The sequence below is a fragment of the Sus scrofa genome, chromosome 1 (assembly GCF_054392235.1).
Source record: "Sus scrofa isolate SSC_HxYL_T2T_F1_AM1 chromosome 1, Sscrofa_HxYL_maternal_Yorkshire_Landrace_v2.0, whole genome shotgun sequence".
Taxonomy (NCBI): domain Eukaryota; kingdom Metazoa; phylum Chordata; class Mammalia; order Artiodactyla; family Suidae; genus Sus; species Sus scrofa.
Window position 1 is genome coordinate 36,718,677 of NC_139383.1, and position 24,139 is coordinate 36,742,815.

The following is a 24,139-nucleotide window of genomic DNA, read 5'->3' on the forward strand; positions in this document are numbered from 1 at the left end:
TCTATTTGTCTAGAAAAACGAATTTATAGTTAGGAGCATACTACTCACAAATAAACTTTTGGATCAGGGTTCTTTAATAAGTAAGCTAAAGTAGAGAAAATAGAACAATATATTTGGTTAATAATGTAAAAAGAGGGGGAAGAAAGGCAAGGAGAAAGACACTTTTAAAAGGAGTGTAATGCCTTTTACAATAGTTAAATGAAAATAACCCGGCCTCAATTCCAAAATATTATTTTTAAAACACCGAATCTTTGAATCCTTCGCTAAGCACAGTACCAGACTGTGCTCCTGAACAGGGATATTTAAAAACTAAAAGCAAGCGCTTAACGTAAGTTTTCTCCGTAAGTTGATGTGGCTAATAGCCTCCCATTAAAAAGGTCAAGATAACTACATTTCTGCGGGAGCCAAAAACTTAGCGTTAGGAATACGAACCGACACGGCAGCCTGGGGCAAACTTGCCTAGTTGTTGCTGGAAATGTAGGCCCGAAAGAGCTAGAACGGTTGTGGGCAGTGAAATAAAGTCTGGGGTTCATCTCCCCTATCTGCCTCCCGCCCCACTGCCAACTCAAGAAGGGACAAAAATCTCACCAGTAGGTCGCTATCTGTGGTCAGACGAAGGTGAGGCTTCCGTCGCTTGAAGACGCGCTTTAGAAAGCCGCGGGGAGCCTTCCGCTTTATCAGCTTCCTCTGCGAGACCGTGGTCGTCGGCGCCATCCTCCTTCTCTGGCACCAGGCGCCTCAGCTTCCTGGGTCCTCCCTACGCCCCACAGAAGCTCGCCCCACGGGGTCTCCGAGAACCCCGACTCTGACGTCTCTGCAGGCCCAGAGACCCAGTCAGAAAGTTTGAATCCGCCGCCAACGGAGAGCGGCCGGCGCCCGGTAGTGACGTCACGCCTGTAAGCCCCGCCCCCGGAGGCGCCGGGAAATTGGTGGAAAACACCTTCGGTGAGCGAGTGATAGAGGGGTGAGGATTGCGGGTTTTGCTTAAGTACTAGCTGAATGAAACAGGTTCTTTGTTGGATAGAGATGCTGGGAAATTGTGTCAAGGTGTTGCTAAAGCCAAGACAGCGACACATTACTGTCCCAGCCTTCACTCTACTGAGCCTAACACCAGCAGATGAAAAGTAGATGAATGGAAGTTTGTGAGGTTTTATCAGGATTCTTAACCATTGCTTTCCTGGCAAGACATGGTTTTCTGATATTAACGTTTAACATTTTCACTTTTACATAATTTTATCTGCTCTTACCTGAGGCCTTTTCATGATTCAAGATTTTCTTTATAAATGCTGCTCCGTTTAATTTTAAGGCCCCTCCATTTAACACTGCGATAACTTCTGGTGTAGTATAAATGCTCCCTCATTTAAACCTTTGCTACTTCTCCAAGGGATTACCTCTTCCATCTTCTGTGCTACCCCTGTAAGTAGTTCTCAGACTTGATCATGCATCACCTGCAGCACCACACTCGGGTTTCTAGATTCAGTAGGTCTGGGTGGGACTTGAAAATGTCCATTTCTAACGAATACTCAGATCATGTTGACATTGCTAACATGACTACTCTGAGATCACTGTGATTTTTATTTGTAATTACTTCTGATACTAAAGCTATAGTAATTATTGTGTTTCAGTATCCACATGGATGATCCTTCTCTCTGGCCTCCCATTTTCAGAATCTCCTCTCTGCTAATGATCTTCTCTTTCACCCTCTGAGCCATTTACACCTGTAATCATACCCTAGGCCTTGTCATTACTAATACCCTTCCATATTCTCAATTCAGTTGTCTTACTCTTCAACCTTACCTCTTGAACTCACTCCCCCCAGTGTTCCCATTCCAGCAATTCTTAGGTACTACAGCGATCACTGTCCCCTCTGTCTCTCCCATGCCCCTAACCGTAATCTATTTCTTATCATCCTTCCTGAGGTCCATTGTACATCCTTATAATTTTCTCTTCCGTTGCTCCTTAAATCTCTAGCCATTCTCTTTTTCTCTCCCTACACTCACCTGACAAAAACCCAACCCTGCCTAAGGTAAAATCAATCTCAATCCATTCTACGTTTGTATCTGTGCATTGATGCTGGCATAAGAAAAACACAGATTTGTGTTGGAGCTCAATTTAAATTTATGACCACTCAAGTGGGCCTCTAAGTACTGTCTGCAATCTTTCACTATTTCCTAAATTTCTTCATTCACTCAATCTCATCTTCAAACCTCCCTACACTCCCAACCCTATCCCACCCTTAGTTGATGACATTGTATCAATAATGAAATAGAAGCACCCCATGGAGACTTTCTACATGTGCCTCTCACCCTATCCATCAATTTCTATCTGCTCCCCTGGACCAACCATTTATCTAAAACCATCCAATCCACTTGTGTGCTAGATCCCAGTTCACTCCCATTCTTAAGGACATTCTCTAACAATTCTCCCTTATTTTGCTTCAAGAATTTTCCCTTTTCCTGATTTTTTTAAAATCTGCACACACATGTGCTGTAATATCTCCCACCTTTTAAAAAATCCTTTCCTGATTTTATATTTAGCAACTGTACTTTCAGTTTTTTCACAGGAAAAACTGGGATTGGCTAAATTTGATGCGTTCAGTTCTTTTCCTCCCATTCTCTCTTAAAGTTATGGCAATCAGACTTTAGTGCCTGTCTCTCAATCAAAATTATTTTGGCTAATATGGTTAATAACACTTTTAAATCCAGTAGTTCTTTCTCAGGCTTCAGTTTATGTGACTAACCAGGTTTATTTGCTGGGCTTTATGATTGTTTCCTCCAAGAAACTTTTTCTTTAATTGGATGCTATTCTCTTTTTGTTTTCCCCCAACCTGATGGCCTTTCAGTCTCCTTTTCTGGTTTCCTTGTGTTCCTTATTGCTAAATCCTAGAGTACCCTAAGGATTTAGTCCTCCGATTTCTTCTCTATCTACACTCATCCAGTACCACAGCTTTAATACCAAATCTACATGTCCACCTGATTCTCTTCCCTAATCAGATATGTATATTCAATTCTTCATTGGACTGGATGAATTTTCTAAGTCATCTTAAGTTTAACACATTCGGAATTGGCTCAAACCCGCTCTTTCCACCATCTTCCCAGTCACAGCTGACAACACTTTCACCTTTCCAATTACTCAAGTCAAAATCCTGGACTCAACCTCAGCTTGGCACTTTCTCTCACCCCACACTTTCTCTCATCCTACATTCAATACTTCTCTCACCCCATACTTTCTCTTACCTTGCATTCAATTTTTCCGCAAATTCTGTCACCTCTACTTGCAGTACCTGATCACTTTTGGCCAAGCTACCAGCATCTCTCTCTTGAATTATTGTGCAACACCCTCCTGTGTCTCAGCCTATTTCTATTTATCCTCAACCAAAAAGCCAGATTTAACTCAGATTATGTCACACTTCTCCTCAAACCCCTTCTATTTCTCTCAAAATAAAAGTCCTTATAATGACTTATGAAGCCTTGTCTGCCCCCCAAATGCAAAGACACGTATGTAGATATAGTTTACTCTCTGACCTGATCACCCACAATTGAGCAACTCACTTTCCTTCAGCTATATTAGTCTTCATATTGCTCTCAGACAAACATGAAATCCATCAAATACACCAGTAACTCCCCCATCAGGTGTTTACACTTACTATTCCCTCTGCCAAGAATATTTTTCCACATTTATCTGCAAGGCTTCTCTGAGAAGTATCAGTGAGATCTTCTATTTAAAATAGGAACTCCATACATATATGCACATATGTACCTAAAAATACACATGTGCACACACATACACAGATCCAATAATATGCAGAAACTGACGTATCTTCCCAGCTCTTATGTTTAGCAACATTATATTGCTATGTTGAAATTGGTCATGGTGGGGTATTTACAGCATGGGACTTGGCAAATGCTATAGATCAGGGTTTGGGTCCCTCCCCACCGGGATGTAAGTTGTTAAACATCTACCAACTCACATTGCACATATCCTTGCTGACCTGAACATCTCAAACACTTTCAGTGCTTTACTTTTCTCTATAGCAATGTTCATTAAGGGGGGAATAGAAATACATATATTGTCATAATGTATTACTCTCCTATTGCTATTATCATGAACTTAATGGCTTAAAACAATGCAAATGTATCATCTTACAGTTCTTCAGGTCAGAAGTCCTAAAATCAAAGTGTCACGAGTGTTTCTTCCTTCTGGAGGCTCTAGAGGAGAATCTCTCTTCTTGCTTTTTCTACCTTCTAGGGGCCCCTTCCTCCATCTTCAGAGCCCATCACTCTACCCTCTGATTCAATTAGCACGTCTTTTTCTGACTCTGACTGTCCTGACTTCTTCTAAGAACCCTTGTTATTACATTGGGCCTACCCAGATAATGCAGGATAATCTCAAGACCCTTAACTTAATCACATCTGCAATTTTTCTTATTGTGAAGGTAACATTTTCAGACTCTGGAGAATGGGACATAGACATCTGGGGGTAGGAGGATATTATTCTGCCTACCACAGTCTCTCTTCCTGAACTTAATTCTATAGTAGGGCTGTTCAATAGAACTTTCAATGATGGATATGTTTATATCTGTCCTGTCCAATATACTAACCTGTGGGTATTGAGCATCTGAAATATGGCAAGTGTGACCTACAATATAAATTTTATTTATATTTAATTAACTTACATTTACATTTAATAGTCATGTGTCACTAGTGACTACCATATTGGACAGTGCTTTTAGAGCAAACTAATAGGTAACTCTAATTTTTTCCAATGGTTTTGTAAGTAGGTAGAAGCCAGAGAATGAGAATCAAAGAGAACTTTCATTTTATCTGCATTTTTCATAACTTTTACCAAAAAACAGCTTCTGTTTTTAAAATTTTTACATATTTAAAAAACATTTGAATAGAGTATTAGGGTAGTAATTATATTTATCCTTGTAATGAAGCATGTACTTTTACATTACCTTATTTGAGCCTAACAAAACTATGATATTGGTCGGGCTGGTATAGATGTTTTTATTTCTATTATACATGAAATTAAATGGTCAAAGAGGTTGAGTGGCCCAAAGTAAAAGAGTTTATGTTTAAGGCATTAACCCCTTGTGTTTTAATTTTCCAATATGGTATACTGTCTTTAAATGTAAGAAAATCATCTAAATTCTGATTAATTGCTTTCCTAAAATAAAGTTTTTATTTTTTTGTAATATAAACTATCACCATTTACTTCATTTTTGTAATATAGACTTTCACCTTCATTTTTTTGTAATATATACTTTTGCCTTCATTTACTTTCACTTCATTTACTACAATTTTTTTTGTAATGTAGACTCACCTTCATTTATTAAAAACACTGGAAAATTTCATCATACCTAAATTTTCAAAATAATCTCCTTTTTCCAACAGTTTTTCAGTAATTTAAGTTCCTTTGATTCAAAGGGTTAAAAATTATAAGGCAGCTATTGGAAACCTAACCCACCCACACAGCTAGAATCTTCTCTCCAAACTGGAATTGCCTTGAGTGATAACTGCCCTTGACTCCAAATCCAGGGAAAGTATGAGAGAATCTAGATAGGAAGGACAAGATCTGGACAAGATCTTAACACCAGAAGGATAAATACATCCCTTGCTTTATGCCAACTAGTTCTTCTAATGTAAATTTTGCCCTCATTTGAAAAAGGCAAGGCCCCTTCAATGCTGCTGTTTACTTTGGGAAGACAAAAATAAAATATTTTCAAGGAAAATTATTGAAGGATTTTTTTCCCCCTCTCTTACTATTTTAAGGAGATGCTGTTCATGAGAAATAATTAAACTGTTGAGAATTTTTGTCTTTTCTTAGTGTCTGCTAAGATTCTTTTTAAAAATAGCAATGCACTTGTTTTTCAGAATCTGCCCTAAGGAAATTACCCTAAATATCTAAATATAATATACATTTTATGTGCAGAGTTTAAAAAAATTTTTTAAACATGTCTAATATGTAAATTCAAGTATATATATTCAGTTAACTATTATTATGGCCATATTAAAAAATGACATTTATGAAAATTATTAATAGCCTAGAATAAGGTCCCTACTAGTGTCAAGTGGGAGAAAAATACCACTTAAGTATACCAACTTAAATATAGTATGATCCCAAGAATACTGAAAAACATGTATGTGCATGCACAGACACACAGACACACACACACAAAACACTGGAGGGAACATACTAAAATAAGAAAATAATTTTTAGGTAATGGGAATATGGATACTTTTATTTATTTTAAATGTTATCCAATATTCTCTAATAAATATACTTAAATGATGATATGTTTTATGTATTATCTAATTGATGTTGTATATGGTTTAAATGTTTATTGAATGAATTTCATCAAAATACTTCTTTAAGAAAATTATTTACATTAGAAAACCTAAAACTTTATTGACAATATTTTATGATGTTTGAAAAAATCTTGGAAAATAATATGATTTTGCTCTTCATAACACAGATTGGAATATGTTACTAGAGAATGTATTCCTATAAATTAACATTTTTGGATCATTTTAAATAAAATGAATGATTTAGAAGATTATTCTTGTACTTTTGTGCTCATTAGCAAAAATACTACCAAATATTTTAATTTTTAATTTTTAATAAAAACTAACACTATTTAGCTAGAATCTTATAGCTTGTAAAAAAAAAAGATTTTGATACATTGTTTTGTTGATCCTTAAAATATCTTCCATGTTGATTATAATAATGGTTAAATAAAAATTTTAATCTGCCAGATGCAGCACAGTTGCCAAAAAAATTTTTGTAATTTTAAAGCACCTCTATCATGGTTTCATTTATCATTTGTGAGATGCAGAATCTCACAAAATTTTGGAACCTGCACTATTTCAGTTTTTCATCAGTCCAGTGGTTTGTAAGACAATTACTCCAGAAGCTTTGCAAATTTTCACCTTACTTGTGTGGTCTCTCAATATTCATATTTCAAATATTTAGCTCAGCTAAGTACATCTCTTCTTATCCTCTTCCCCTCACTGATTACCTCATTTTTCAGATTGAATATGGAGTGGTTACAGGGACACAAATCTATTTTCCAGTATTGATGAAAGATATTGGCTTTGAAACAAATTCTTGTTATGAGTGCCAGAAATCTTAGACTTCTTGATGTGTTTTCCATGATTAAAAATGCCTTTGAAATAGGACACACAGTAATCCAAAAGAAATAGAAATTACTAGGAAACATTAAGTGGAAAAAAGTCACAACTTAGAGTAAAATCTACCTTGCTAACAGTAATTTTTCTGTAATGTTTCATTATCAGTTTGTACATTATGAAGAATAACTTCTACTAGAACATTATTTGCAATAGGATAGGGCAAAAGAAGAGAAATTCTGCAATTTAAAAATTCTACTCAGCTGGTAATGGTACCACATCAAATCATTAGTTGTTTTTGCTTTTTCTTTTTAATTTTGTGACTCCAGGGAGTTTTCAGTATGAATAAATTGTTAAGAATTCTATAAGAAAACTAGATGACATCAATTGGTTAATCATCAAAAAAAAAAAAGAAGAAGAAATGAACTATTTCTTGCTAGGTAAAACTTTCTGTCTTAAATCCCTTAAAAAGCCATGACAGTTTTTCCTGGGGAAAACAAACAAACACAAGAATTTTTAAGCAAATGAGGAAAACTCCAACATCATTTTCATCATTTTTTATTTAACAACTTTTATTAGAAAGTAAGACTGGAAAGAGAACTAGACTACAATGAAGAAAATAACATACCTTCATTCTCCCACTCCAGGCTTCCCAGTGTGGATCAAGCGTGAGGAGTGAGAGAAACTAGGTAAGAGTTCAAAGTTTTTGTTTTTTCTCTGGAGCGAATTGCAATGATAGGACAATTATGAAACAAGACTAGATTTTTTTTATCTTCAAAACATAGGGGCTTTTAGTTTATTATCTAAGAGAGACAATAAAATCTTAAGATATTCATTGAAGGGAGAAAAAAAGACCAGGTTCAGAGGGAGAAACTGGAGTGGCTTACACTTCATCAAGTCTATTTTTTCAGTCAACTCAAACCATTAAAAAATATGATTAAAAAATGTATACTTTATATATAATGTGCCAGGAACTTCTCTGAATACCTAATGATCCTGCATGAATTTAATCATCTCCAGGACTTTAGAGGTAAGTAATATCATTTTATTCATTTACAGAGAAGGTAAGAGAGACCCAGAGCTAATGTTCTAAATTTGTACATTTAGTATATAGTGGAAATGAAATGTATCACAGCAAAAAACTGGAACAATGTAAAATGTCCAGTTAAATACATGTAGTGTTTCCATGGAGTGCTGTGCACTCATTTAAAATAATGATTTTAATCACCAGGTAGAAATATGTAAAAATATAACATGGTAAGTGAAAAAAACTAAGATATTCTATTACTGGTAGTTTAGCTTACATGTCTTTTGTTAAAAATAAAGTTTATCTAAAAATGGCTAGGAGAAAAACCACAAAATGTGAATTAAAGAGTATTTATGTTATGGGTGATTTTTTTTCTCTGTAATTTCCTGCCTATTTAATGTGGTGACATTACTTCTTTATAGGAAAAATAAACATAACAAAATGGGGAGAGGAATCGACTTTTGAAAATTTTTATCAAATCTAGTCAAGTGATTTGTATTTTAAATTTGACTTAACAGAAATCAAGTAGGTTTTTCTCATAGCTGATGCCTGAACATGGGTTTGAATTACTGGGATCCACTTATATGGGGATTTTTTTCCAATAAATGTGTCCTACACAGAGATTGATTCTGATTGAATCTGTGAGTGTGAAACCTCAGCTAGGATTAATTAACTACTATAGTGATGTGGATTTTTTTTTTTTAACTTGTCCTGCTGTGGAGTGGCTCCAGGTAGGAATCTCAATTCCCAGACCAGGACTGAACCCAGGCCACAGCAGTGAAAGCACCAAGTCCTAACTACTAGACCACCAGGGAACTCCCTGTAGTAATATGGATTTTCAACTGTGGTAGGTGTCCATGCCCTTAACCCCTGTATTGTTTAAGGGTTAACTGTATTATGAGATTAGCAATGGCACTTACAAAACTGTCTTACTCATTATTGAAAACTAACTTTTAACACTAGCACATCCTTAAACTTGACCTGCTGAAAGCACACCAGTGTTCCAGCAAGAACAAAGGAGAAAGCGGAAGTGAAGCAAGTGAAGCACACACCTTTCTTTAAGGTCAGTCAGTATCTGAAAGTCACACAGAGAGTCTGCCCTCCATATCAGCAGAGATGGAAGCAGCCCACTGTAGTATGCCATTTTCTATAAAGGATTCGAGCATGGGGAGTTTGGTAGCTGGTGAGGAGGAGAGAGTCCTGGAACCTATTCTACTCCCTTACACTAGGGATGACCATACCATATCATTTCTATTCCTTTGGACAGAACTCTGGTACATGACCACACCAAGATGTAAGCTGGCATAGAAAAGTGCTATCTGTCTTTGAGCTAACATGTACCTAGCTAAAAACCAAAGAAGGTGTAATAAGAGATAGCCTCTGACACCAGAGGGTCTACTAAGAGTCAGTATGAATAGAGATTAAAATGCATTTTGAAGTCAAACAAACTGAAATCAGGGTATACATCTGTCACTTATTAGCTTTCAGACCCTGGGAAAATTTCTTAATCTCTCTAAACATAAATTATATCATCTTTAGTGTATATTTCCCATATTTTGGTTACCTTCCTATTTTTGTAGGGAATAATTGTGTGACTCTTGTAAAGCTGCCCTCACACTACATGACAATTTTCTATTTATATCAAGTGCACCTATAATGATTTGTTACTATGTTCTCTAATATATTTCCCTACCCAAAATTTAATTAATTGTTCTATGATTAGTTCAATTATCATAATCATACACCAAACATAAAGATGTGCTTTAAGGAAGTTCTCTAGTGGCTCAGCAGGTTAAGGATCTGGTGTTGTCATTGCTGTAGCTCAGGTTGCTGCTGTGGCATAGGTTCGATCCCTGGCCAGGGAACTTCTCATTCCATGGGAGCAGCCACACACACACACACACACACATGATTTAAAAGAAAAAAGCTTGCATTTTGACTGAAGAGCAGATGGTGACAGTAGTGGAATCTTTATATTATCCTCCGAAATTTAACCTTCTATCCTCTCTACCCTCTGCATAAATTTATAAATTAGAGAACATGTAAAGAAACTACCCTACAGCAGCAAATACAAGAGAATTAACAGTCACCTGAAGTAGATCCTCCAGAACATCAGATGAAGAAACAATAAAGAATATAAAATAAATGTTTAAATTTTTAATTAAAATTAACAACTCATTACAAATATGAAGCCATCAATATTTTTAAAATAAAATGAAATATCAGTGTTTTAAAAGAATATTGAGATTAAATACTTCAGACATTAGAAACAGCAAAATAGAAAATAGTGACTTGTAAATTGAGGAAATAAAGTGATAAAAAAGAAGAAAGAGAATATTTTAAATATGGAGGAAAAATATAGGAGTTCCAGGAAGATAGAATAGACAGAATTGAAGTGATAGTCACAAGATGAAAGCTAGAACTTTCCAGAACTGAATTTTCACCTTCAAGAGACATACATCTCAGGTAGGATAAATTTTAAAATTCCACACCTATGTTAGAAAAACTGCCTAATACCATTGACAAAGAAAATATGGTGAATGCATCTAGAGATTAACCACAGCCTACAAAAGAAAAAATAAGCTAAGAACATAATTCTCTATAGTAACAATAGAAGCCAAAAGATAGTGAAAAAATAACTTCAAACTATTTAAGTTAATAAACATTCAATGTAGACTTTATAACTAAACTCTCAGAAATGAGGGCAATATAAAAGATATTTTTAGAGAAAGCAAAAAAATGATCATTACCATCAGTAACTTTTACAGAAAGAATGTCTAAAGGATCTCCTTCAGGAAAAAAGAAATCAAAACCAGAAAGAAGACATTGGATATAAACAGAAATATATAAGAGGGTAAATCTAAACAAACTAATAAATATCCAGTTTGGGAGAATTTAGTAGAAAATAAATCTTAGGCAATAATGACATGTGAGATAAGATGATCAGAATGAAAATATTTTAATGTTCAATTTTGGGTAAGGGAAATATTAGATAACTTTAAATTTTAATAAATATGTATATTAAAATATTAGAGCAGTGTTTTTGAAAGAATAGAAAAAGTAACTTAAATACACAAACACACATACACAATCCAAAGAAAGCAGAACTAGCCAAAGTCAGAAGGTAAAAACAGCTGCATTATATCCACAAGCATGAGATGAAAGAACAACAATTTTGAGAATCAAACGATCAGTCTTAAAAAGCTTGAAGATGGAATAAAAGCAAAAGAGAGTTATTGATCTGAAAATAGATTTAAGGAAATTATCTAAAATGTGAAACAGAGATACACTGTATAAAACTGGAAATTACTCGAGAAGTTGAGATGTTGAGGTTAGAATGAAAATGTCCAACATAAATTAAAAATGAGTTTCAGATTGAGGGACCAGAGAGAATAGAAGAGAGGCAGGAGTTCCCGTCGTGGCGCAGTGGTTAACGAATCCGACTAGGAACCATGAGGTTGCGGGTTCGGTCCCTGCCCTTGCTCAGTGGGTTAAGGATCCGGCGTTGCCGTGAGCTGTGGTGTAGGTTGCAGACGCGGCTCGGATCCCGCGTTGCTGTGGCTCTGGCGTAGGCCGGTGGCTACAGCTCCGATTGGACCCCTAGCCTGGGAACCTCCATATGCCGCAGGAGCGGCCCAAAGAAATAGCAAAAAAAAAAAAAAAAAAAAGAAGAGAGGCAATACTTTTTAAAATGGCTTAGAATTTTCCAGAGTTGACAAAAGGTGTGAAATCTCAGATTCCTAAAGTGGAAGTGGATAAAAAGAGATTAATATGCACCAAATGCACCACAGGAAAACTGCAGAAAACCTTAGAGATAGGAAGATATTAAGAGGCAAAAGATGAAAGGGAACATTTCTTTTTAAAGGAAGACAGTATAATTTTAACAGAAAACTAGATAAGGATAATAAAAGAAAAAATACAAGGGAGGATCTTATTTATGAACTAGACAGGAAATTTTAAATAAAAATCTTACCCCAAAAAAAGCAATAGATTGAGAAATATACTTAACCCATGAATATAAGGTCCATTAACTTTGAAATAATTATGAAATATTTTTATACTTAAAATTTCATAATACAATGTTGAAAAATATCCATACATGTGCATAGAGCTGTGTGTACATAGATTATTTTATGTCAGCATTGATTATAATTGCAAAAAAATAGAATCAATCTGATTATCCATAAATAGAGACATGATTAAGTAAATTGTACATCATACCCAGGAGAGCTATCCAAGAGTACTAATCACCTATATGAGATGTGTATCTGATTGATTGCATTGATGGTCCCAATTCTTTACTCCTTCCATCAAAGGCAGGAGGGCATTCTGCCTAACTCTTTGACTTTGAGCTGGGCACAATACTCACATTGGCCAATGAGACATTATCAAACAGAACACAACCAGAGATGAGAAAAGCTCTTGTGCTTTAGGATTTGCTATCTTACTGCTCTTGCTCCTTCCCCAGAACCATGAAAACATCCCTGGGCTAGCTTGCTAGGGAAATGTAAGGAACACCTGGAGGAGAGCTGTGTTATTCCTGTGCTGACCATCCTATACCAACCAGGCCCCTGAGGGCTTCCAGCTGACCAGAGATAGATCCCACTGAGATCAGGTGAGCTAAACCCAGATCAATAAAAATGCCTATCCCATCACAGACTTGGGAGACGAAAATAAATTAATTTAGTCCTTTTACCCAAACAGTAAATTACCAAGGAGAACCCTGGTTGAAAAATGACTGTCATGGTATATTTACAATGTCATTTTCTAATCAGAATTTTTCCTGAAAATTTATATTTTTGCTAAAAGAACTGAAACAGCATTTCTCACCATTACTTCCTCTTAAATTTCTCCTTCCTTAATTGGCTCTAAAGAGAATTGTTGACCTGAAACAGCCAGATATTCTCCAGCAAAGATGAATGCTATTCTCTAGCAGAGAAATGCAATTTGGGCTATGGAACACAAATCCCCTCAAGGCAGGGAAGGGGAACACTTTTATAGAGGGGGAGAAAGGAAGCTGGAGGGCTATAGAAAACAAAGTGTCCATGGCTTTTCATTGGCTGAGTCCTTTCCAGGAAATAAGAGGAGGCTTGCTTTCTCCCGCTGGGCTCTGCTGTCGTCACATGGCATGGGACTCCCCATTCTGGTCTCCCAACTCTATTTAATTGAGGTTTCTATTTATTAATTTTTTTTTACGGAATTGGATTTTGCTTAATTCTTAGCGAAAATTTACATTTGCTAAGAGTTAAAAGAGTTAGAAAACCTCAGCTTATATTAGAAACAAATTTCAGTAAGAACCAGTTGCTTCCAGAATATAACATTTTAACAAGCAGTTAAAGAGAATTATTAACAGAGTTTTAAAAAGTCTGGAGCAATTTCTTCACATTAAAAATGTAAATAAATTTGACAATTGTAGAATAATAAAATTGGAAGAATCCACAAGAGATTGCTTGGTTTTGACACCTGGGTAAATCAGTTAAAATTTTAAACCAGGATACATGTTAGGATATAAGTTAATATGTCCATCTTTTATCTCTGCTCTATGTTATTAAAATATTATGCTATCCAGAGTAAAGTCATGATTTGCTTGCCAAACTTTTTGCAAAGCAGGTACTCTCTTAGCAAACAAATAGCAGACATGTTTTTCTGTTTAGGTAAATGTTAATAATCACAGCTGGTTTGGTAATTCAGCTATTTGGCAATGACATAAACTACTTGAAAAGAAACCATCTGGTTTGCAGTTGTAAAACTGAAACCAATTAAAACATTTAAATGGCATTTTTTCATTTTAATCTGTAAAAATATATTTTGCAAGTTCTAATTAGTGGTTGATTTTTCTCTACTGCTTTTATAATATGAATCTTACCCTAAAATAACTTTTAAGTTCAACAAAGCTATTCCTATAATTATTATATTGGGATACCAGATGAATTAAATAAAGATTATAAAATATAAATGCATTGATACACATAGACACAGATAATGTAATAGACAGAATTTATGTTCCAGAACTGATAAAAATAGAACAAAATATATCACTTCACAAGAATCAATTGGTAAGGTATACCCCAAGAACCTGAAATTTCAGTTAAGGGACTATATCTGTTTAAAAAAAGAGAGAAAGAAAGGAAGATTAAAAACAAAACTCAAAGATTATAATCAGGAGTTCCCATTGTGGCTCAGCAGTAAGGAACCCAACTGGTATCCATGAGGACACAGGTTAGATCCCTGGCTCTGCTCAGTGGGTTAAGGATCCAGCATTGCTGTGAGCTGCATGTAGGTCACAGACATGGCTGAGATCTCACATTGCTGTGTGGCTGTGGTGTAGACCAGCAGCTGCAGCTCCGATTCAACCCCTAGCCTGGGAACTTCCATATGCTGCTGGTGCGGCCCTAAAAAGACCCCCCCCCAAAAAAAAAAAAAAAAAAAGACTATAATCAGAAGTATACCTTTTCCTACTCACTCGCCCTTTAAAATTTTTTCAGTGATATGAGCTCTTCGCTTTGCCTCTGGAATAAAACACAAGTAGCCTTATGACTGTTCTTCTCACTTTCAGATAATAAAAAGAACTGTGGTCACTCTGGGGTTGGTACTGTGATGGAAGCCTGGATTTGGTCCTTAGAATGTCCAACTAAATACATTGCATCTGATAGTCAAGGCATCTGACTTCATTTAAAGTTAGTGCTAGTCCCAATCCCCCAGGTGAAGTTTGTAGGCCTATTATAAACAAGAAGCCAGGAAAGCAGGGAGGGATATTGATTTTGTATCTTTTTATCTCTGAGTCTTCCCCTTAGGCCTTCTCCTCTACTCCTCCATTTTCCTAACCATGATCCTTGAAGCTTCCCAACCATGATTTTTAAAGCTTCCCAACCATGATTTTTAAAGCTTCCCTCCAGAGACAAAGGGAGAGGAAGGACAAGGGTTGAGCTGGGGGCAGGAAATTCTTATTTGACTGCCATTGTCTCAAGTTGCTTTTTCATTCTCAAGGGCTGGCAGATGTTCAAAGGTAACACTTTCTCTTCTGGGGAACTATTATACTTGTTTGAAGTGCCCTACCCTAGCCTTGCCCCATTCCTGGTAGTCTCTGATCTGAAGTTCCCCTCCCTGGGCAAATGTGCTCCCTTTCAGTGACTGCTTAATTCTCTGCTATACACATTAATCTGGTAATTCAACTCTAGCTTCTCGCTTTGAGGAATTTACACTCTCCTGGACTTGCTTGTTCAGTATCTAATAAGGCACCTCCTCTACCTCCCTCTCTCAAGCTCATCCGCTGTCCAGGAAACACTCAGGCATCACCGCACATACCCACAATACAGCAGGACACTCCCCACAAAGGGGCCTCATTCCACTTTCATTGCAGCTAAACACTCTCTCACTCTACATATTTCCCTGTGACTCCCTAACTACAGGGCCATAGCTCAGCCTTTCTAAGTAATCCTGTTAGAAATCCTCTCTCTTGACTTGAGATGAAGAGGGGATCATAACTTTGCTCAAAAAATCCTTTTCACTAATCTCCCTTCTTTCTTTGCTCTCTTTACTATTTATATTTCCAAGGAGAGTAAGGGGTTTTTAGAGTCAAAACGTCCTTTTACAGACATTTCCTTTGAAAAATTTCATCCTGGTCTGGCAGCTCACTTTAAAATTTCATAACCCATTACATTCTAATATTTCAATTAAATTTTCTCTTTAACATCTGGCTGCAAAAGTGGTATTTTTTTCTTTTCAAAATAATCCCTAGCCAGAGCAAATATTTAAAGGCTATACAGACAAAATATTTCCACTTCTAAATTAATAGTACCATTACCAATATTTGACACCTAATATAAATCATCTTTTTTCTATAATCTCTATAATGTTACAGAACGAGGCATAAAAGGTTAATAAAATAAAAATGATTGGTTTCTGTTTGTAGTGGCTATTGCCACCAGTATCCTTGTTATCATCTTTAGAAAGACAATCCCATATCTTAACAATAGAGGTTATCATGTGACCTAGCCTGGATCACTTATAATTAGCTTTAGTCGAGGCCATAGGGTTTGGTCCAGGGTTAGGTGTACATGTCTACATGAGCCAATCAGAGATCTTCCCCAGGACCTCTCTGCTAGAGATGATAAGAATCTTTCTTTCCTCCCATAAAGCTCAAAGTCTGAGCATCTAAATGACTGATGCTCTTGTTTCTTTTAGGTCTTTTGGGAGGACTAAAACTCAATGTATCAAGTAAGTAATGGTTAATGAGAGAGTTGTTTTTCAATCATAAAATATATATAATAGGAAGAAAAAATGTAAATATCTTCTAAACAAAAACACAGGAGGAAATATAACTCCTACTTACCTAAATCTACGCATTTAAAAAATATCTATCTACTGTTACCTGTTTATCACTCTCATCATTCAAAAAAGACTTGAAGTAGAAAAGAAGTGAGTGCTTGGATTCCAAACCTCCAACAATTTGAACACCCTCCTCAAAGACTCTCAAAATATTTAAGACACACTGTGTTCATGGAATCATCTTATGAATAATCTGCCCATTATTATTTGCTTCTGGGTTGAGATATTTTCATAGAAAGTATAAAGGTTATCACATAAGCCATATAGTTTCACATTTAAATAGCAAGCTGAGCTGAATTACATTTCTCATTTTGCTATTAAATGCATTTTAGATTATAAGCCTGGAAACAGGTTTGTATAAAGAAAGAGTACATATGATGAGTAACTTATCTATGATTTGGAGTTTCAAATTAATTTTCTTTTAACTACTTTTAATTCATTTACTCACTCATAACATATTAATTGGACTTTTTTATTTAATAAGTGTAAAATAAGGAGATATTTGCCATGTCTTTTCATGATCACATCTGCACCGAGGATCTTCCTTGCTTGGGAGATAACCAGGCAAACTCAGGATATACATTAAACTGTGAGCATGGCTCCAGTGTAAGTGTGTGTATATGTGCCTATGTAAAATGTAATAGGATTATAGGAAGAGAAAGATCTAAATTTACCTGGGTTGAGATGGGATTAGAAAATTAAAGCCCCACAGAACAAAAAACATTTAAGAATTTAACTTAATTTTTGGTTTAGGCATGAAAAGTTTATGTCTGAAGTGGCTTTGGTGACCAGTCTACTTTTTAGGAGTCTATATATTTGCAGAGTTAGTGGGACAGATGCTGGATTCTGATTGGAGGGAATAGTTCAATGTAGTAATTATTTAGTATAGGCTGAGTTGAAGGTTGTTGCTAGCTGAGCCACTTGAAGTTTACAAGAACTTCATAAAATATGTGGGGCTTCTTACTGGGGACCTTGTATTTCTTAATGCATTAATATTAAAAATTATATTTTTGGAGTTCCCATTGTAGCTCAACAGGTTAAGAACCAGATTAGTTTCTGTGAGGATGTGGGTCAATCCCTGGCCTTTGCTCAGTGGGTTAAGGATCCAGCATTGCTGCAAACCATGGCATAGGTTGCCAGATGTGGATCAGATCCAGTGTTGACGTGGCTGTGGTGTATGCCTCAGTTGTAGCTCTGATTTGACCCCTAGCCTGGAATCTTCCATGTGCTACAGGTGGGGCCCTAACAAAAAATTATATTTTATGTTAATTACAAATGGATATTCTTGAAGTGCTAATTTGTCAAAATATACTGCTGAAATAAAAAGAAGTATTTTTTATTAGACATTTATTTTAGTCTATTTTTAGAAAGAAGACATAGTTTGCCAGCTCTTGTTAGGTAGAAAAAAGTCCTTAAATCAAATATAGTAATTTATCTTTTAATAATTTATCTTTTAATGTTCTCTCTTTGTAAAGTAGAACATTCAGAAGAGAAGAAACTTTGAACTTTATTGTCAAACATGTATCTGTTACCTTCATGTGTTTCTCATAATCCTTTTAACTATCTCAGACAATTCTCAAAGCTGTTTATATTTAAACAGGGTTTTGCTTCCTCATAGCTTGAGTTCTCCCATCTATCTGATCCTACAGTGAAATGGCAATTTTGTGACATCAAAATCTGGTCCGGGGCAAATATTTGTTATTATGGTCAACTATGACTTTATGATCTCATTGTAATAAATGAGGAAAAATTGCAGAAAAGAATATTTGTATAAATTGTACTAAGTAAATGTTATTCTTGTAACAATAGAAAATAATAGCTAACATATCTCCTTCTTTATTATAGTTCTCAGTTTCTACATTCATATAAGTATAAAGCATCCTCTTTTTGAAAGTTAGCACCATCACTTTTTTTGAAGACTATTCTCAAATACCTGCAAATATATGCAACTTATATGAAAATCACCACATAATGTTCCCATTTGATCAGATTAAATATTAAAGTTCTGGGGGGGACAGAGGGAGGCCAGAAAGGAGGTGAGTTGGTCACATCTCCCAGAACTTTGAACCACATTTTTGGCATCTAAAACAAAGGCAAATATATTGTTCATAGCTGCAGGACTTTGGTATGAATGTGTTTTATGCACAAGGGTCATATATTTGTATTTTTCTCTATTGTAATTGATTAAGTTTGAATCCCATAGAAGTATAATATTTGTATTTACAAATAGAAACCATATTTATTCTGAATGCATTTTTAACTAAGTATACAATTCACAACTTTATCACTTGTTTTATGAGTCCATTTGGCTTGGCTCAGAAAAAAAATAATTAATCAAGCCTGTAGTTTGCAGGGCCTGGTCTTTATTTATGCAGAAACTGCTTATTTATTAACATTAAGCATCTCCCATTTGGTCTCAAAGAGATGTATAGTTACATGGAAACAGAACAGCTTTCAGTAGATGATTGCACAACTACAGATGCTTTTTTCCAACACCATCACAGCTGAGGAGGTCCAACCAAATGAAAAACAGTTCTGATGAAGTGAGAAACAGAAAAGCGGTACCATGCAAACGTTATTACATAATAAAATGCACGCCAGTACACATTTTTTTAAAACTCTTTTTATTAAATTTATGTGAATCAAGAGGAAAGGGCGAAAAGTATATTTACTGATGATAAAAAATATACTCTGGATAATTTAAGTCATCTCATTTAAAACTTATTCTTTATAAGTTTCTAGTTCTTCCCCACTTCCTTTTAGCTCTCTGTCATCTACTCCAAAGTAAAACTTTTTGGATTTAATAAAGACATCGAATTTGCAGGTGGTTTGTTCCTGAACATACAGTCTAATATCAAGCGATGTTACAAAATACTTAAATGAAAATTAGTGGGCTGTCCTCACTAATCCTGGCCTTTAAATATTTTCAGATGATTCATTTTAACCTGTTTCAATAGCCATGTTAGTGTGTGTGTCTATCCTGCCCCACTGGGAACCATGCCAGCCAGAAAATGCATGAAATCATGGGATGTCTTATGATGCTATCCCTGAAAGATTTCCAGCCTAAGTTATACTCACAGCATTATACTACAGGGAGCCCAGCACCCTGATGAATTCTTAAAGTACATGCAGATGTGTTTTTCTGAATATGCAGTGCTATAAATATTGCTTATCCTTCTGGAATGTGCTAATATAAAGACAGATACAAATATTAGAATGGGTAATTGTAAAATATACATAAATGAATGAAGCATATTCATTTCTTGCTACCAGAAGCTTTTTTCTCCATTACTTTGTACATATGCATAATTGTATAAGTGTTTGTATGTGTGTATATATATATATATGTAAAGTTTTGCAATATATTTAATTGTTTTAGTTCAAGTGGTTATTTCTAAGCATATTTCCTCATATTTAATTAGTGTGTCTATACTGGAATGGAAAATAATTTTTATTCTTTTCATTTTTATTAACATTCATTAAGCATTTATCATTCTCCAGGAAACTGTGTTGAATGTTTAACATATCTCACTTAATCATTATAACAAGATATGAAATATGTGTTTTTATGTCTCATTTACCATGAGGAAATTGTGCATCTCAGAAATTGGAGCTTATGTGAGACAACCAATTAGTTACTAAGTGGGGAAGCCAAAATTCAAATTCAGGCTCTATTTCAAAGCCACTGCTCTTAACCAGTATTTCTTTCAAGTCAGCCAACCAATAAACTAACTCAATATATTAGTACAAAAGGGATATAAAAAGGATTCCAATTAAGTATGTTTCATTAAAGAGATCATAATAAATGAATAAAACATATTCATCTTAACTAAAAGCAGTAAGAGGAAATTTATTACTCTGTTTCTCCAGTTCTAAATGTCTTCCTGCTCTCTCACACCAACATCCAAAAGTATTTGATAGAAAAATAAATCTATCAGATGGTCTGAGCTACTTTGATGAAATATTTACATTTCTATAGCATTTCCTTAAATATTATTGATTATTTACATTTCTATGACATTATCTGCTCAAGTTGAAATCACCCAAGAATGCTTTGCATACTGTTCCTTCAAGAGATGGCATCACAGATTTAATTTTTGTACAGTGAGTTCTATTCTTCTGGCTTACATTTCCCTTTCTTCCTTTTGTACTCTCTTCAGAGGTACATCCAAAGATAGAAAAGATAGGATTAGAATGAAAAGGGCCTATTACCATAAACTTCAGAGAAAGTGGGATTATCAAAGTTTGTTATTTGTTTGGATTTACTGGTCATCTGTAATGTTGTTTCCAGCATTACCATTTCTAGTTCTTTTCCAAAGGGAGTACAAAGAAGATGAAGCTGGCACTTATTTTAATATAAGTAAATCCAGAGTAAGCCCTTCACATAGGCAAGTAATATTTTAAGCTTCAATCTACTGGACTTGTCAAAGATCACATCACTCCTTTTTATTAGAGAACAAAAGTAGGTATATAGCCTCCACCCATGGTACATAAATAGTTCAATTAAACATGCTTTGATGCTACAGCCAATGAGATTGTTTTTGACAAAGTAAGATAGAATCAATTCCTTTACAAACTGTGGGAAATTAACTAAATTGTACTAAACTTGTAAGTCCTTTTCTTCCTTCCTCTACTCCAAGTGAATCTATATAAACTTTTCTCAATGACAGAAATATTGCAGAGAGAGTTCAATATAAAAGACAAAGGTTGAATTTTATAGCAGATATTTTCCAGCCTAAGTGTTAGAGAAGAATAAAAATCTTCTTATAATGTAATTTTGCACATACATTTTCTGTGTAATCTAGGAATAATAGTAGCTTTAGTCACAAAAATTCAATTGAATGTGACTGATGTTGAACTCCAAGCAACAGCAGATCAAAGGATTATGAATTCTTCACAGTCAGTATAAAATCATGAGAAAATAATGTAATCATTCTGACATTGTTGAAAATAAGAGATAAAGGGCACATGACTTACAACCAGGATGATAAATGGAGGGCTGAATCTAGACAAGAATAAGACAGAGCTTTCCCATAATACATCTGAACAAGAGTCTCATCATTTCGTGGTAATGAAAAATTAAAAGTTAATACAAGTTTGTATCATCAAAATTACAAATGCATAATCACTTTGAACTGGGCTATGAATTACAGGAATTGACATATATGCATCATCATCCACTGCAGCATTCCTGAAACAACAAAGATTGGAAACAAACCAGACTTCCATCAAAGGGTTTCTATATCCATACAACAGAATACTAGTACCTATAAGAAAGAGTAAGGAGTCTCTGGATGTACATCTTAGCCAGCTTGGGCTACTATAACAGAATGCCACAGACTGGCTTAAACAGTGGAAATTTATTTCTCACAGTTTTGGAAGCTGGGAAGTCCAAGATCAAGGTACCAGTAGATTTGAGTTTTGGTGAGGGCCCTTTTCCTGGCTTATGGTCAGCCATCTTTTCACTGTATCCTCACATGGTGGGGAGAGCGTGACCTCTGGTCTCTTTCTCTTCTTACAAGGACACTTATAAGGCACCATTCTCATAATCTCATCCAAATCTAATTAACCCCCAAAGGCTCCACCGCCAAATAGCATCACATTGGGAGTTAGAGCTTCAGCATATGAATCGGGGCACAGCATTAAGTCCCTAGCAGAAGTAGATAAGGAAAACTTTCCAAGATTTATTAAATGAAAAGAAAAAGCAATGTGCAAAACCATTTTATAGACTGCAATGTGTTTAAAAGTTCGAGCAAAATTAGAATATGCATTGATTTTTTCGTTGTTACAAATTTGTGACAAAATTCTGCACCCATTAATGATACAATTTTCAATAAACTAGAACTAAAAGGAAAATTATTTCACTAGGTAAAAATACTCTAAAAAAGACTTTATAGTTAATATAAACTTAATGGTGAAAAACTAAATTCTCTCCCCACCCCCCTGTTAAGATCAGGAACAAACCAAAGATGCCTAATCTCACCCCTAATAATAAATATTATACTAAAAGTAATAAGGCAAAAAAATAAAAGTATAAACATATAAAGGGAAGAGACAAAACTTTTCATTCACAAATGAAATGCCTGAGTAAATGAAATAGAGAAATCAATAAAGAAAACTATGAGAACTCATAAGTGAATTTAGCAGGCTATAACCTATGAAAAAAGATAAGAATATGTAAAATCAATTGTATGAGTACATGCTCTCAAAAACAACTGGAAATTCAAAATATAAAATTACAGTGGTAGCATAGCCATAAAGTACTAGGATAAGCTTAGCAAAATATATAAAAGACCTGTACCTGAAAATTAGAAAACATTAAAAGCAATTAAAGAAGTGTGAAATAAATGGATTGGCATACCGTATTTATTGACAGGAAGATTCACTATTGTTAAGCTGTCAAATTTGCCTAAATTTTTCTATAGATTCAATGTAATCTCAACCAAAATACAAGCAAGGCTTTTGAAAAAATGAACAAACTAATTCTAAAATTCTTATGACAATATAAAGGAACTAAACTAGTAGAACCAGAACAATTTTTTAAAGAATGAACAAAGTTAAAAAGTTTATTCTGCCTGATTTCTATCCATACTATCAAAGTTCAATGATACAGACAGTGTGCTGTTGATGTAAGGTTAGACATATAGATTAATTAAACAGCATAAAGAATCTAGAAATAAACTCACATATATATGGTCAATTGAGTTTTTTACAAAGATTCCAAGGCAATCCAATGCAGAAAGGGCAATCTTTTCAACAGATGTTACTGGAACAATGGAATAGCCATATTTAAAAAATAATAATAAATAAAGGAGTCTTGACTCTTACCTCATGCCATATACAAAATTAACTTGGAATCTGTCATAGGCCTATTATAAGAGCTGAAACTATATAACTTTTAGTAGAAAACAGGAGAAATATCTGCTCTATTGGACGAGGCAAAGACTTTTTAGTTTTCATACAAAAAGGAAAACATTTTTTCTAAGATAAAAAATTGACAAGTTAGACTTCACTGAAATTTTAAACTTCTGCTCTTTGAAAGACATTGCTAAAAATAAACTAAAAAGCAATCCACAATAGGGAAAATTCACAATACATATATCTGACAAAACACTTATATTCACAATATGTAAATACCTTTTACAACTCAGTAAGAAAACAACTAAAGTAAAAATGGACAAAATATTTGAACAAATATTTCACAAAAGAAAAATAGTCAATATGCACTTAAAACAATGCTCAACATCTTTATTCATCAGTGATTGACTGGAGGTAGGCCTGGGTGTATTGATTACAAGGGGCAAGAGAGAATTTGGGGGAGAATTGATGTGTTTTATGACTTCAGTTAGAGTGGTTGTTACATAGATGTGTAAGCATATTTCAAAACCAACCAATTGTACATTTCAGATGAGTATATTTCACTTTATGTGAATCATATTGCAAAATAAGATTTTTTAAAAAAAATACAAAATGAGGAAGCAAAGCATGAAGATGGGAAGAAACAGTAACCAAGGATAAGAGAAAGCCCAGAGGAATGTGTTTATTTGGACACTCTTGAACATTACCTAAATACTCGTGGCCACACCTCTTACTACAGCTGCTGCAGCAGGGACCAGCAGTGTGCATTCTTTGACCAGCTTTGCAAGTCTCACCT

At 34.9% G+C, this 24,139-nt stretch overlaps 1 protein-coding gene and 1 long non-coding RNA gene across 23 annotated transcripts in view; one reads left to right on the top strand and one right to left on the bottom strand.

The window, feature by feature from the left end:
• CENPW (centromere protein W) overlaps nucleotides 1-874 on the bottom strand; it is a 447,800-nt gene extending 446,926 nt beyond the window's left edge. For all 14 annotated transcript variants that reach the window (XR_014804105.1, XR_014804050.1, XR_014804090.1 and 11 more), the window contains exon 1: nucleotides 589-874. Coding sequence is in view for 5 of the 14 variants with exons in the window: in XM_084957253.1 (XP_084813379.1) it covers nucleotides 589-714 (126 nt within the window). In the remaining 9 variants the exon portion in view is untranslated. The remainder of the gene's footprint in view (nucleotides 1-588) is intronic.
• Nucleotides 875-898: 24 nt separating this feature from the next.
• Nucleotides 899-24,139, top strand: part of LOC106508854 (uncharacterized) — a 32,960-nt gene continuing 9,719 nt past the window's right edge. For 2 of the 9 annotated variants that reach the window (XR_001305930.3, XR_001305928.3), the window contains exons 1-6: nucleotides 899-945; nucleotides 7,778-7,819; nucleotides 8,102-8,160; nucleotides 9,121-9,220; nucleotides 12,626-12,772; nucleotides 16,342-16,374. This is a non-coding gene — a long non-coding RNA (uncharacterized LOC106508854). Of the gene's footprint in view, nucleotides 965-7,777; nucleotides 7,820-8,101; nucleotides 8,161-8,879; nucleotides 9,005-9,120; nucleotides 9,221-12,625; nucleotides 12,773-16,341; nucleotides 16,375-17,960; nucleotides 20,312-24,139 lie in introns of those variants that run through there. The other 7 variants (XR_002343016.2, XR_002343014.2, XR_014804153.1 and 4 more) reach the window with 6 other exon arrangements.